We start from the raw sequence: 13,561 nt of genomic DNA on the forward strand, positions 1-13,561 counted from the left end.
AAAGCGTTCTCCCTCTGGCCCGGTGAACATACGTTAAACCTCCTAATGAGCCTTTGGAATTGTGTTTTGTCTTACAAACTTGTGCTGCAAGTGGCTTTAACAAACCCCTAAGCTGGCAGGCAGCAGGGACGAGTCAGGGACAGGAGAAACGAATGAGCCCTTCTGTGCTGGTTATCTACCCCAGACTAGAACAAGCTGCTACAGCTTTGTCTGTGGTTTTTAGAGATAGCAGTGCTATTCATGCCCATTAAGGCCCTTCTGAGACTGTATTGCCTGAATGGTCTTGTTCCTCCAGCCAGGCATTGAGGCACGTTCCCACTGAGGCCGTGGGGGCACGGTGGGCGTACAACGCCATCTCCTCTCCGTGGAGCGCTCCGTTCAGCACCTTTCACAAGCACCGTGTTCATTAATGTGATGTTTGTTAGTGAGGTCTGTGGCAGTGTTCACAAGTGAGTGGGTGGATTCTTGTTCCTGTGGGTGGGTGGAAATAGGAACAGAGTAGCCTTGTTGCCTACGTGGATGTCTCCATTCTTCTCATGCACAAAAGAGCAAATACACTTGTGGCTTGGGACGGAGTGGTACGGGCCCTCCTTCAGCTCAAGAAGAGATGAACTTTGTATTGCTACCATGAGCTGCTGCTTCTGGTGTGCTGCTGTTCTCTCACAGATGAAACTCCAGGCAGAGGCCCTGCTGCATGCTGTCACGAGAGCTTCCATGACGTCCTTGAGTTAGAAATGCTCCTAGACAAGCACCCCTGCGTTCTGCCTGAGGTCCCAGTGGAGGGTTCCTCTTTCCCATTCAGAATGGCTGTGGGCTCTCACTGGGCAGTGTAGGAGCTGGTGTGGGTCCCAGAGCTGAGTCCAATAGACCCACCTTCCCTTTTGGCCATCAGCAAAGTGACGTTGCCTCTCCTGAGCGAGGTGTATCTCCACTCCAAGCCAGTTTTGCAGCAGGATCAGGAGGCGCTTTGCATAGCACACAGGGCCTTAGATTTGTGGAGACAGGTAGAATCTCAGACATGGAGTCCTACTTAAAAGTCATTGCTACCATTTCTGGGTGCTTTCAGAAGGGTTTCTTTTGAGGGTTTCTTGGTTTCTACTTTAAAACTCACTCAGAGAGAGTACAATGAGGCTGAAACCAGTAATTTAGAGAGGGGAGTGTCAGCAAGAGTCAAAAGTGACAGAGTGGGGGTTTGATTCCTTTTCCTTTTGAAGCTGCTTCCCCTTTGATTATATCCCTGACATTATAATGTGTAGATCTGGAAAGGTGATTATTTTTTAACATCTCTCAAAATAAGCAGCATGTCAAGCAAATATCACCACCTTTATAAATGGGTGCATATATTTTGCCATAAACGTGCTGGGATATGTATAGCACCGTCTTTTGACAGCTGAGTATAATCAGAGCCGTTGGACATTGTATCACGAGCTCTGCCATGATCTGGTGAAGCAAAGTCTGAGCAGGAAGGAAAGAAGATGCTCCTGTAGCAATGAAGTAACACGCCAGTGTGCACAGGGGTGTCAGGGTCCTGCTTAGCTGTCCTCTCTGTCCTGGCACATGACAGAGATGGTGAAGTCCTGATGCCTGGTTTGCTCTCTGCGTGGTTGTGGAGGGCCAGGAGGTTCTTTTCTACCATTCTCATGAGACGGCTGCAGCTGCCACGGTAGGTCTTGGTATTGCGATAGACTTTGTTAGCTGCAGGGAAAAAAGTCAGCCATGCATTTTGCAATTGCTTCAAAGGTGGTGCAGAAGAAAGGAAACATCAACAAGACCCTTGTACAAAGCATACAGCCTGCGGTTCTTCAGATACAGAGTGTTTAGGGGAATATTTAAAACAAATGTTTAAAATGACACAAAAACAAACCAGCGGGGAAGCAAGGTTTGCCCTCCGCTTTGTCAAATACAGGAGAGGAAGGCTAAGCAACTCCGAGCTGTGCTTTAGCAAAGATGCGAGCATGTTCCTAATCCCCGATGCAATTCGTGTATTTAAAGGCGTTACTTGCTAAAAACATAAAAGGCTCTGTAAGTTCAAGCAGTATTTTTCCCTTCAGTTAATCATCCCAGAAAATTGTAACTTTATTGTCTCTTGGTCTCTGTCTAGTTTGAACAAATGCAACTTTTCTCATTGTCTCTCTGCAGATTATGAAAGGCTTTGTGGATTATATCATCAAATTAAATGGAGCCTGTTGGTGTTACTCTCAGAATATCACAGTAATGGGCTGTGCCTCAGGCAGCATTGCCCTTCCTTCTCTTTTTAAAATGTTTTGCCTGTATCCGTGCTGCTCTGAGCTGGTGTGTCTCTCCTTGCTAATAGGAAAGTGTATAAAAATCACATAATCACTAATATTGAAGAATCATTAAGGTTGATAAAAGCAGCTCTGACTGCGATTATGTTGTTTTTCATGGTCTCTGCTTTAGGAAAACATGCCATACAAACATCAGCTCAGTTGTTTTTTAGAACCCACCAGTTGATCTAGTGGCTGTTTGACTCCATCTCTTGCACTCTCAGAGATAGCTCCAGTTAGATGATCATTTCGCAAGCCTGCAGGAATAAATGGATTTCTAGAGGCTGTCTCTGCTGCCTTCATCCCTTTTCCACAGCCCCTGTTTTTGATGCAGACAGCATCCGAAAGCCAGCAATCTGTAGTTGAGCAGTAAAGTCTTGGTTGGGTTTTTATTAAAGCGATGATGTGCTGACTGGCTGAAAAGTGTCAAAACTGCAATCTTGTAACATCAACAAAATAAGGCAGGATGCCTTTCTTACGGGAGAGGAATGCTGAAAGCGTAAATGAGCACTGCATGAAATTGGTGGATCTGAGCACCTCTCCTCGGGGGAAAAGGTATGATGTACATCAGACTCGGTTGCTTTTTTCCCTTAATAAGGAAAGACCAAAGTCTTAAGGTTCATGACACATGACTCACCTTTTCCCTCCTCTCCCCTCCGCGGTCGTTCCTCGACAGAGCATCCAGCTGGGTTTTCCTCTCTTAAGCAGAACTAGAATTGAAGTAACACTGAAGGTATTACAAAAATGCTAAGCCAATCTGAGCATGCAATAAAAGGCTGGGAAAGCTGGGGGAATTTGGGGTAGTATTTTAAAGTCTGTTAGTGAGAAGAAGGAACTGACCTGAGCCAAACAGAAGTACGTCTCGGGAAAACCCCTGGGCATAAGCAGTGCGTGTGAGTCTTTGTGGTTGTGCTGGAAAAGGAGCTGATAGGGACAGAGCCGATACAAGCAGTTTCTCCTGCAGAAACAAAACCTGAATCTCATCCAAGCGTCCCTGGTGCCAGAGACTCCAAGAGGTCTGACTGTCAGGGGGTGGGTGGGAGTGTGGCTGCAGCTGAGCAGAGTGGGAGGGGGGCCTGCACATCCAGCTTGCTGACGGCGATGCCGAGGCAGCTCCACGCCTGTGTCCCTGGCGTGTTACGTCCACAGAGGGATGACTGATGATGATTCCAAACTGGAATCCTCCACATGAGGATTTGTGTTTGCTGAGTTACCCAGGAAAGTGACTTAATCACAGAGGGGTTTGAGTCACGATGTGCTTCGTACGCTTTGCTTTTCTGTGTTAGGAATACTTTTAGGGAACCCCAATAGAAATAAAACTCTAGCACTGTGATGTTCCAAACCCAGCGTTGTTAATATCTCTAGTTTCAATTAATCTCAACTGCTACAAGACTGTCTGTCTACACAACCTGTATGGTTTTCTTGGTATGGCATGCCATGTCCTTCTCTCTCTCTGGAAGCTCTCCTATAGCCCATTAGCGGAAGACAACACTTGGCGTGCAGTTTTTTTACATGGATGACACAGTTGGTCCAAGTACTTGACTGACATTTGCTTCATCTGCGTGTGTCCCACTGCTGTCTGCTGGAGAATGGCGAGCATGCTCGCAGGCACTGTTCTGTTAGCCGAAGGGAGGGAGCTGTCCCCACAGTCCCTCACTCTCTGTTCAGGATGCGCTGAGATTGGTTTCTGGTCTCTCTGCTGCCAGACGAGGCTGTGTTTTGTGCATGTGCTGGTAGTGGGAAACCCTGGGTCATGGCATGGTGCAAAAGTACTTTGTGCCCCAGATAACAAACACTACATCAGGACAGAATGATGAAAGTCCTGTCTTGTATACTCTTGCACCATCAAAATAAAATTCTCTTCCCTCACTCAGAAGAGGGTTATGCTTGTGAGTTAGAAAAAGGCTGAATTTAAGTTTACAGCTGAACAAAGATTAGGGGTAGAATTGCCTCACCACTTTGGCCAAGACAACTGGAAAACAAGGCCAAGGCTTGCAGTAATAACTGGTGTCTTAAAGTCTAGACCTTGAGCTGTTCTTCAGGTATTTTTTTCAGAAGTGTCAGGCCTTTGAAAACTGGGCCTCTTCAAGGGAACCTGTTTTGGGTAGCAGAGCTCACAAGTCCTGTTAGAAGCTCTCAGCCTAGACCATGGCCAGTCTGGATCCCATCCAGATATCCCCAGAAATGGGACTGGAAGCTGCTGCCTGTCCCAGCTCCTGCAGATTGATTTAGAGCTGAAGACTGCATGAATGTGGCTTCATCACATTGTTCTGTTTGCAATGCAGGAGGCCTTCGAGGAGCTACGGTGGTGGATGCCTTAGATACTCTGTACATCATGGAACTCGAGGAGGAATTCCAAGAAGCAAAGAAGTGGGTGGAGAAGAGCTTTGACTTGAATGTGGTGAGTCAGCTACTAGGAATGCCTGTCAGTGTCACAGAAACATTGCGTGTTCGGCCAGTTCTGATCACAGTCTTCTCTAAGAATCATTTGGAAAGGGGAGCTCTGAAGTCTTGAGGGAAGAAACCACTCAATTCTGATTTTATTTTTTAAGGCCAAAGGGACTACTGTGATGATTCACCTCATCGTCTGCCTGTAGATGGCACAGGGTTCCAGCCAGGGGCCACCAGATCAGACTCTCAGTGTCTGGCTGAAAATGAGATTGTGTTTAATGTTTTCTGTGTTTTGGTCAGAGTTATAAAGACAGCTGTAATCATTAGATACTCCAAGGAAGTTTTGTTCATCAAAGAACATGTTCTGTTTCATTTCAGTTAGATGTCCACCTGTGACAAGACAATTTTTCTTCTTATGTGCTAAACATTAAGATTGAAAATGTTGATCTTCTTGACTGAGCCCTTTGTTGGTTTGTCATCACTGAGACTTTTGCTGTGGGAGCAGGGCACCTTGGAAGCAAACTGGGAGCACATAGTGAGCCTAGATTTGGAAGGAAGGGCATAATCTCTAAAAATGACCAGAGATGCTCCCTCTCTGTGATCCCCAAGGCTTTCCTAGCCACTGCTTAGAGCTAGATTTAGACTTGCTGGGACTCTGGATGCCACACGAGCCTTGCAGTGCTATCAGATGAAGGATGCTGTCCTTTATCTCACTTTGTGGCCAGGCCCTTTGCCATAGCTCTGACTGTTCATCTCCGAGCCAGCTCTTGTGTTTCTCGTGGGAGAGCTGATGGGATCGCATCAGTGGTATACGGTGAATGTTAAAACCAGAGTGCAGTTCAAACTTTTTTTTTTTTAATGCCAGCCTAGTTGTCTGTTGTGAAAAATGGTTCTCCCCATGGGAACAATGCATGCATCTGCCTTTATAGAGAAGCATCATTTGGGAGGGCACGACTAGCATTCATATATTCATAAAAGGAAGACCACATCTGATAAATTTGGTGAATGCTCTCAGTGCGTTACTGAATCGATAAACAAGGGACAAAATCAACTGGGAGATAATTTATCTGGATTTCATAAAAGCTTTTAATCTTGGCTTGCAGAATAGATTGATCTGCAAAGACAAGAATGAATGCTATGGATTGATCGGTGGAGTCAGAAAGCACAGCAGAGGGAGAGAAGGAGGGAAATTAATTAAAAATTGGCTCTGTACAAGGAGCTCTAATAGTCCAGAAAAGTGAGGCAGGGACTCCAAGGCCCACAAGCTGTGTTTGAAACTGGGTGCCGTGATCTGTCTCCTGCAATTTCAGTCATCATCTCAAGAAAGCTTTGCTCTGATTTGTAACCTGCAGGTATTTGGAAAGGGCAGGCTAGAGCAGAGGTTCAAGTGCCCCTTTGCTTTGCCCTTCTCACTGAAAGTGCTGTGTTGGTGGAAGATCTTTCTGGTTTTTGGCTTTATGCATTTGTGTGAGGGTAGGAATTGTTTATCGTGTAGATTCAATGGCCAGGAGCATCTATTTTTAAAGGTGCATTTTGAATGCAGTCATTTTGACATTTGCTGATCATCAGCTGAGTAGGTAGAGCAAAACTTGTTCCAGGTGAGTGGGTTCTTGAGCGATTCAGCGAACCATATCCGTCTGTGTCTACTGTTGGTGGTGATGGGGCACATGGACGTCACGCAGTTTGTCTCTCCATAAGCATGCCCTTGACAGGCAGCACCCTGTAGGCTGTGATCCTCTCTGAGCCTGCAGACTGGGGTGAGTCCTTGAATGACAGAAATATCTGCCTAATGCAGGAAGTGCATTATATCGATCTAATGCAGTGCCCTCTTCACAAGAAAATGGAGAAGGTAATTTTTCCACGTCACTGTACAATTTTCTCTTTAAATAAAGCATTTCAAGGGGCAAATTTTCCCCCCAACCTAACTCACAGCTTTTTGCAAGGCATAACCCAAGGCAGCGTTGGGTGAATGGATAATAAGTCTGCCCTAACTGATTTACATATTGTCAGCTGGTGATAAATGGGCAGTTTGGGTGTTTCTCTTCCCGTCAGCCTCCACCTGTCACTGTAGAGCAAATAAAGTGCTGTGAGATCTTAGACGAAAACCTGTGTAACACTGTGGGTGAGGACTGGGAGACTTAAGTATCTGCCTACAATCTGTTCCCCTTAGCTGCCATTTGTGCGTGCAGACTTTGCAGTCAAGTATATCATTATGTATTTTCAGAACGGAGAAGCATCCTTGTTTGAGGTGAACATCCGCTATATTGGAGGACTGTTGGCCGCGTACTACTTAACTGGAGAAGAGGTTTGTTTCAGCAGCTCTGCATGTCTCACACAGACACCAATAATGAACTGAAAAGGTTCTCCAGCAGCTTTTCTCTGAGCATCAGATAATCCCTCCATAACAACAGGCTAAAACTATCGTTTTTATGAATATCGAAATGCCACTAATGTTCTTTTAATTAAGTCTCACATAATTACCTTGCACATACCGTGCATGGCTCATTTGCAAAGATCTTTTCTCCTGTGGGCAATTCTAGCAAGACTTGTTTTCCGTTGGACACATTGCTGCTCCCCGGTGAAATGCCGTTTGCAGTGATCTTTGTCTTTGTACTTGTTCCTTTGTATTCTGAACATGGGCAATATTTCATCAGACATCATCCCAGATTCTGCCTCAGACTAAGGAGGGCAACTGGTTAGTGGCAAGCGCTCCACACTCTGCCTGGACAGTCTCTTTGTACCAGTAGTTTCTAAGATAAAGTGCCCTGGGGCACAGGGAAGGAGGGTGGCAAACTACCAGGGCAGGGTACCTGTATCGCACCAACTCCTGTGACAAAGTGATACAGCTCCACAAAATGCCCCCTTGCCCAGGAGGTGTGGGCTAGGCGTCACAGCCCCTCCAGTAGCGTGGTGGAGAGGCCGTCCAGTCCTGGCTAAAGCAGGAGGCTTTCGCTTCCGCTTTGCTGCTTGCTCTCCAGCCTGGCAGAGACTAGGGCTTAATGCCATAATCTGTTTTGTAATGTGACTGGACTGAAATTTTACAGCTGGATGTGGAGAGACAGAGAGATTATTCCCTTGTGTTGGAAGTCTTAGGCGAGAAGAAACTCTGATTCAAGGGGGAGTTTTGTGAATGAAGGAAATGGAAGACTGGCTCATAAGTGAGCGCTTACACTGACCGTGGCTGGGTGCTGTCCACCAGAATAGAATGGGATGGATCATCACTGCTTACTGGCACCATTGATCCGTGGAGTCACAGGAGCAGCTCTGTTACTGTAGTTGCATTTTAAATAAGTTCCGGGAATGACTTCTCTCTGTGATTTCCCTCCAGGGAAAGCTCTCAAAGAGTCAGTGCCCCAACTCAGGGCCTGTCTCGGTCAGAACTTCAGCAGGCTTCAGATCAACAGAGCAAAAATAAACCACATTAAACCACAAAACTTCAGCAGTGACTTGTTCAAGTGCTGTCAGCAGTGATGCTCAGCAGACAGGGCAGGGCCTGTCATATACCCAGCCAGTGTCACAGAAAGGCGAAAATAAGGTCCCTGTCTCTTGGTTTCCCTTCTGAACCAAACCCCTATCTCCTTGTGAGTGTATCAAAGGTCTGCAGGCCCACAGGAGAGCTCGAGTTTCCTCAGTGCTGTATTTTTAGAGCAATAAATTCCTGCTTTCTGAGAACTACTGTGACACCCTGGGCTGGTACAGGGGGGGCTAGAGGTAAAAGGCTTGTGCTTTATCTCTTAAGTCACTTACAGGCTTCCCTTGATCAGGACTAATCTCTGGAGCAAAGATTAGTGCTTGTATCAGTTTGTCCCAAAATAATTGTGTATGGTGGCTTTGTGCTGCAAGCCACCATAAGCTATAATTTGATTTGAAAGCCCAAAACTTGGGCATTATAAATGGAAAAGGAGCAGCTTAACCATGAAACCATGAATTCTTCCTGGAAAAGAGTTGCAAGTAAAAGACTGTTCATTGGAAATCATGTTTTGCAACAGGAGATGACACAAGCTAGACAAACCCATGTTGTAAATCTAGCAGTGCTTCACCCTAGAAAAATTTCTTTTGATTCTAATTCAGTCATTTCACCTCCCTGTGTCCTCTGCCACCCTGGGAAAAGGGAATAATTTGTCTCCAAAGAGTACTCTTTGGATCAGTTCAGATCATGGAAATTTGGTGTTGAGGTACCCGGGGTGTTCTGTGCTCTGCAGCTCTGGCTGCTCTCATCCAGGCTGAGGGTTTGGCAGGGGACGTGGGACTGGTCTAGTATAGCGTTTTAGAGGACATTTGAATAGATACCAAAGTTCAGCATGACATCTGGTTCAGATCTGTCATGTAGTGGAACTAGGGCAGCAGCATACCTGAAACGGTAGATTCTTGTAGTGCAACACTTGCAGTTTTTCATAATGGTGTGTTTGAAAAAGTGGATTTGAAAGAATCCAGTGTGACTGGTATTCAGAAGAAGCCCATCAAGTATTTATCCTCTCTTCTTCTTTTAACAGGTGTTCAAGAGTAAAGCTCTGGAACTTGGGGAGAAACTTTTGCCAGCTTTTAACACTCCCACTGGTATCCCACGTGGCGTCATAAATCTGGGCAGGCAAGACACACGTCCTTACAAGCATATCATTTTATTACTGAGTGTTTGTAAAAGACCGGGACTCAAGCAGGAACAGCAGCAGTTCCTCAGAGGTGCCCCCCTCTAGTGCAGATTCTTCGAGGTCATTTGTTTTGCCAGCTCAAAAACAAGAGGTGCCTTGGCAGAGATCGCAGGTGACTCAAGTTAAACCCAGCTGTGTTTTATTAATTTTGGGCTAGCCACAGTTTCTTCCTCTACCTCTTGGCAGGGCTCCCTGCTGCAATAGCATTTTCCTCACTCTCATTTTCTTTGAAAGGTTATTTGTAGTCCGCACGTAGCATGCAGTGCTCTCTGTATTTTTGCAGTGTGCCCAGCTAGATGCATGTGAATTCATCCAGGCTCCATGTCTGGAAAAATTGGGAAAGGAAGCAGATGGGGCTGGCTGACAGTTTTGCTGCTAGAATGGGGGGAGTACACAGATCCTCTAGCTTTGTCCCTTCGGGCAGCGCTCAGCCAGGTGTGTATCCTTCACTTAGAGCCACAAGGTTTCATGTCAGGTAGGTGGTGGTCTCATGCTGGAGGGGAGCTTTGAGGCAGCTGGGTTAAATAGTGTGCTGAAGGCCTCAGCAAACAGAGGAAAACCTGGAGGCTGGACTCCCAGTCTCCGAGTCTTGCTAGTGGACAGCGTTACCTGCCAATAAGGGCTCATTGGCTCAATTTGATTCTTACAAACAAATCCTCCAGGGTAAAAGCTGCATGTTGGCTGAAACAGAGACAGCAGGAAATGTGGGTTAACAAAAGCCTTTCATCCTCACCTCTTGCAAAATCTCAAGCAGCAGCCGTGAAAATCATTATTCATCTCTTAGCCCAAATCTCCTGTTTGGCTCGCGTCTCTGTGAAGTGCAAGACTTTCGAATGTTGGCTCATGCTGATCCGTTCCTCAAATATCGATGTCACCCTTCAGTTGTCTTATCTGCACGTGATCCCAGTGAAAATTTGAGCCACCATCACGACTTTAATTGTCTCTTTTTTACAGAAGAGACATTCTGCTTCCTCTGTGGCTGATAAAGATGCGGCGTAGAGTAACCTTTCACAGAAATGCCAAACCCTCCCCTGCCCTTTGTGAAGACAATTGAAACAGAGTCTGTCTGCCTAGACATTCCCAAAATGTTTTGCTGATAACCTTGACTAAGAGCAAAGAAAATCAAAATAACACTGAGCCCACAGTCCAGAACCCATATTACTGGCTTGAGCTCTGACTTCAGGGCCATGAAACTGCTGTGAGGGCTCGGAGTATCAATTGATTTAGGAGCAAGGATGAAGTGAGCTAAATCTGTTGTCTGACCACCGCAGGAACATGATGAACAGCCAGAGGCTTCAAACTCAAAGGGGAAGGGAGTTATTCAGTGTGAGGTAGTGTGTGGAAGTGGAAGCAGAGTAGAGTGAGGTGATGCTGTGAGGGCACGCTGACCCAAATGTCAGGACCAAACCAAAGCCCGGAAGAGTTTTGTGAGAAGGAATTCTCTCTCCAGTTCTACTTTTGCAACGATGTGTTAATTCCAGAGAGACCTCATCATCTCGAAAGGAGGAGGGTCTCGCAGCACGATTAGGCTTTTGTTGGTGGTAGCCTGGGGAGGTGGATTAAGAATGACATGCAGAAATGTGAAACAAACAAAAGCCAGCATTAAGTCAATTCTGTATATACATTTTTGAGGACCTGAGTACAAAGACACCCACACCCCCCAGCTCTTCCCGTAGGCAACTGGCTTTATCTCTTCCTATCACCTCACACCACCTTTTCCTCTTGTGTCCCCTCTCCGCTGATGTGCTTCCCTGTGGCCTTCTGTTTCCACACAGGCTCTGTATCGGATCTCACACAGGCTTGTTTTCCATCCTGCTGGCCCAACTGCCACGTTGTCTGCCAGGGCCTGGAGTGCATTGTCTTCTCAAGCTGCTGCTCTGTGCTCTCGGCCTGTGTGTTGCACTGCGATTACTCTCCCGATGCCTCCTGTTCCAGGTCCCTGGCCCCTGCTTTCCTTCACATCTCCCCTAAACCCTCTGTACCTCCAGATTTTTCGTCATCATCCTCTCCTGGTCTCTGTTGACTCGGCACTGTTTTGCTGCTTTGAATCTCTGTGAGGGAGGGAGATGATACAGCCATTTTCTGCCGATGCTTGCACTGGACAGTGTTTAAGGAAGACACACTTATCTGGGAGATAAAGAGAGCTCTGGGCATTTTCTTTTGTCTTGAAGACCAAGGTCCTTTAAACAGTAGTTTCCTCTGAGAAGTTACAAAACAGGGAAGCTGTGAAGACCCAGTTTGTTCAGTCTGTAATGCTGAAAAAGCTGTTTTCCTGCAGGGGGTCATTTCAGGCTGCTCTTTAACCCAGGGACACATTGCAGACTGCTTCCTCCACATCACCTCTCCTGAGTTTTACTGTGGTTTGTAACCCAGGGCTTGGGTTCCTGGCAGCACGATCCTTGCAGGCAGTGCCTGGCTGTGTGTTTGGGATGGAAGTTCCTGGGGGAGGGTTGTGTCGGCTGCTGTGACCCCACATAGCCACTGTCACAACAAACACAGCCCCGTTTGGCTGCTTCCAAGCACCACTCATTTGAACTAGCTCAGAAGGCAATTTCTGTTTGTGAGATCGTATTTGTTACAACATCCCTTCAGAGCAGTAAATAAAGAAAAAGTAATTGACTCTTTACAGATATGAGACCACCGTGGGATTGCTTAGCACACCCATCCCAGGGCCAGCTGCTGCCGGGTTCAGCAGATATGCCCAGTGCGATGTTCATACCAACATTAACCTGGTCCGACTGGAGGACCTTTCTGCCTGCACTGGGAGATTTCTGCCATAAACACTCGATGTTATCGGGGCACCCATTTTAGCTGCATACAGTGTTTTCAAATGAAAAGCTGGTGCTACAGCCTCCTGACAGTTTGCAGGGAAGGCTGACGTTTGGCAGTGACTGAGCAATTTGAAACAGCATGAACATATTGCTTATCTAATGGCTCTTTTTGTCTGGAGGCGAAACAAACAGCGCTGGACCTGAAATGGTTTTCTGTATATCACATGGAGGGGAAACTTTTTTTCCCCCCTCCCTCATGAAGATGATTAGTTTTAGCCTCCTGTAAACAACAGAAACCCTTTTCCTCCAACAGCCAAGCTTTCCATCGCCATCTAGTGTTCCCCCCACCCCCATCACTGGAAACCTGTTCCCTCACCAGTACCAGCTGCAAACAGCGCTCGCAGAGATGGGAAAAATCAAAGCCACATCACGTCTGAGATGGCTCAGCCAAGCTTCCCTGGGCCAGCACCTGCAGAGGCTATTTTGGGACCACGGCTTGAGTATATAGGACAGTTTCATATCTGTCTGGATTTCAGAGGGTTGCGGAGCTGTAGTCCATAGCAGTGGGATACAAGAAGGAAGTGGTCGAATGTAAAAGCAAACCCAAGGGTGAGGCTATTAGTGCTTGGAAGAGCTTCTGCCCTCCCATGTCCTTTGGTTAGTTTTCTGTGAGGTGTAAGGGAGAATTGATGCCCTCCTCATCCCCAGAAACGACTCCTTGCTTTGCTTCAGTGCTGATTTCTCTCTTTGCATGGATTTGGCAGGGTGAGGAGAGACAAGCAGAAACTGAGAAGGGATCCCAGTGCGTCAAAAGTAGGGGCGGAGGCACTTTGTGTAACTGGCTTCTTCAGATAGTGTTTGCCACCTGCTGTAGTTTTGTGCTGGCCCTCCTGCTCTTGCAAGGCACGTGACTTGAGCACCAGTGGGGTGCTTTCAGAGTTAGATTTGTCCTATGCAGATCTTAAGATTCCCTTTTGGGGTTTTTTAGCATGACAGTCAGGCTTTCCCAATGGCGTCTTTCCCGTAGCGTTGATGTTGCTCTATCCCCTTGCAAGCAAGCTTACGCTGGGAGTGCCAGTGTCAAGTATGTATAAAGAGTTGAGAGATGTTGTTGAAGCAAGGTGCTTAGGGACAGCCTGGATTCTCCATAAAATAGCAGACTTGTGGGACATTTGAGATGCGAGAGTTCAGCCCAGGCTGCTTACAGACACGTTTTATCCCAAAGTGTCGCGTGTAGGACAGGTTGTCAGCGCTCTTCCAAAGTTTGCTTTAAGCTGGTCTGTTTGGGAGGGATTGCTCTCCCACAAAAGCTGCCGTTTGCCGGTATGTGCAGTCTGTGTGTTTGCCCTATCCTAAACAGTCCTTTGTAAAACTATTGCTCCATCCCGCTAGAACCGCTCCTGTGAGAGTCCTAAAAATCTGTGTCTGTCCTTTACGTGGCCCTGTTGACACCTGGTGTGCACTG

At 46.7% G+C, this 13,561-nt stretch overlaps 1 protein-coding gene across 2 annotated transcripts in view; it reads left to right on the forward strand.

Annotated features, from left to right (window-relative positions):
- MAN1C1 (mannosidase alpha class 1C member 1) overlaps nt 1–13,561 on the forward strand; it is a 68,417-nt gene that overhangs the window by 40,533 nt on the left and 14,323 nt on the right. For both annotated transcript variants that reach the window (XM_075438076.1, XM_075438077.1), the window contains 3 exons: nt 4,571–4,686; nt 6,901–6,981; nt 9,170–9,264. In XM_075438076.1, the coding sequence (XP_075294191.1) occupies nt 4,571–4,686; nt 6,901–6,981; nt 9,170–9,264 (292 nt within the window). The remainder of the gene's footprint in view (nt 1–4,570; nt 4,687–6,900; nt 6,982–9,169; nt 9,265–13,561) is intronic.

Source organism: Opisthocomus hoazin, chromosome 17 (assembly GCF_030867145.1).
Source record: "Opisthocomus hoazin isolate bOpiHoa1 chromosome 17, bOpiHoa1.hap1, whole genome shotgun sequence".
Taxonomy (NCBI): Eukaryota; Metazoa; Chordata; class Aves; order Opisthocomiformes; family Opisthocomidae; genus Opisthocomus; species Opisthocomus hoazin.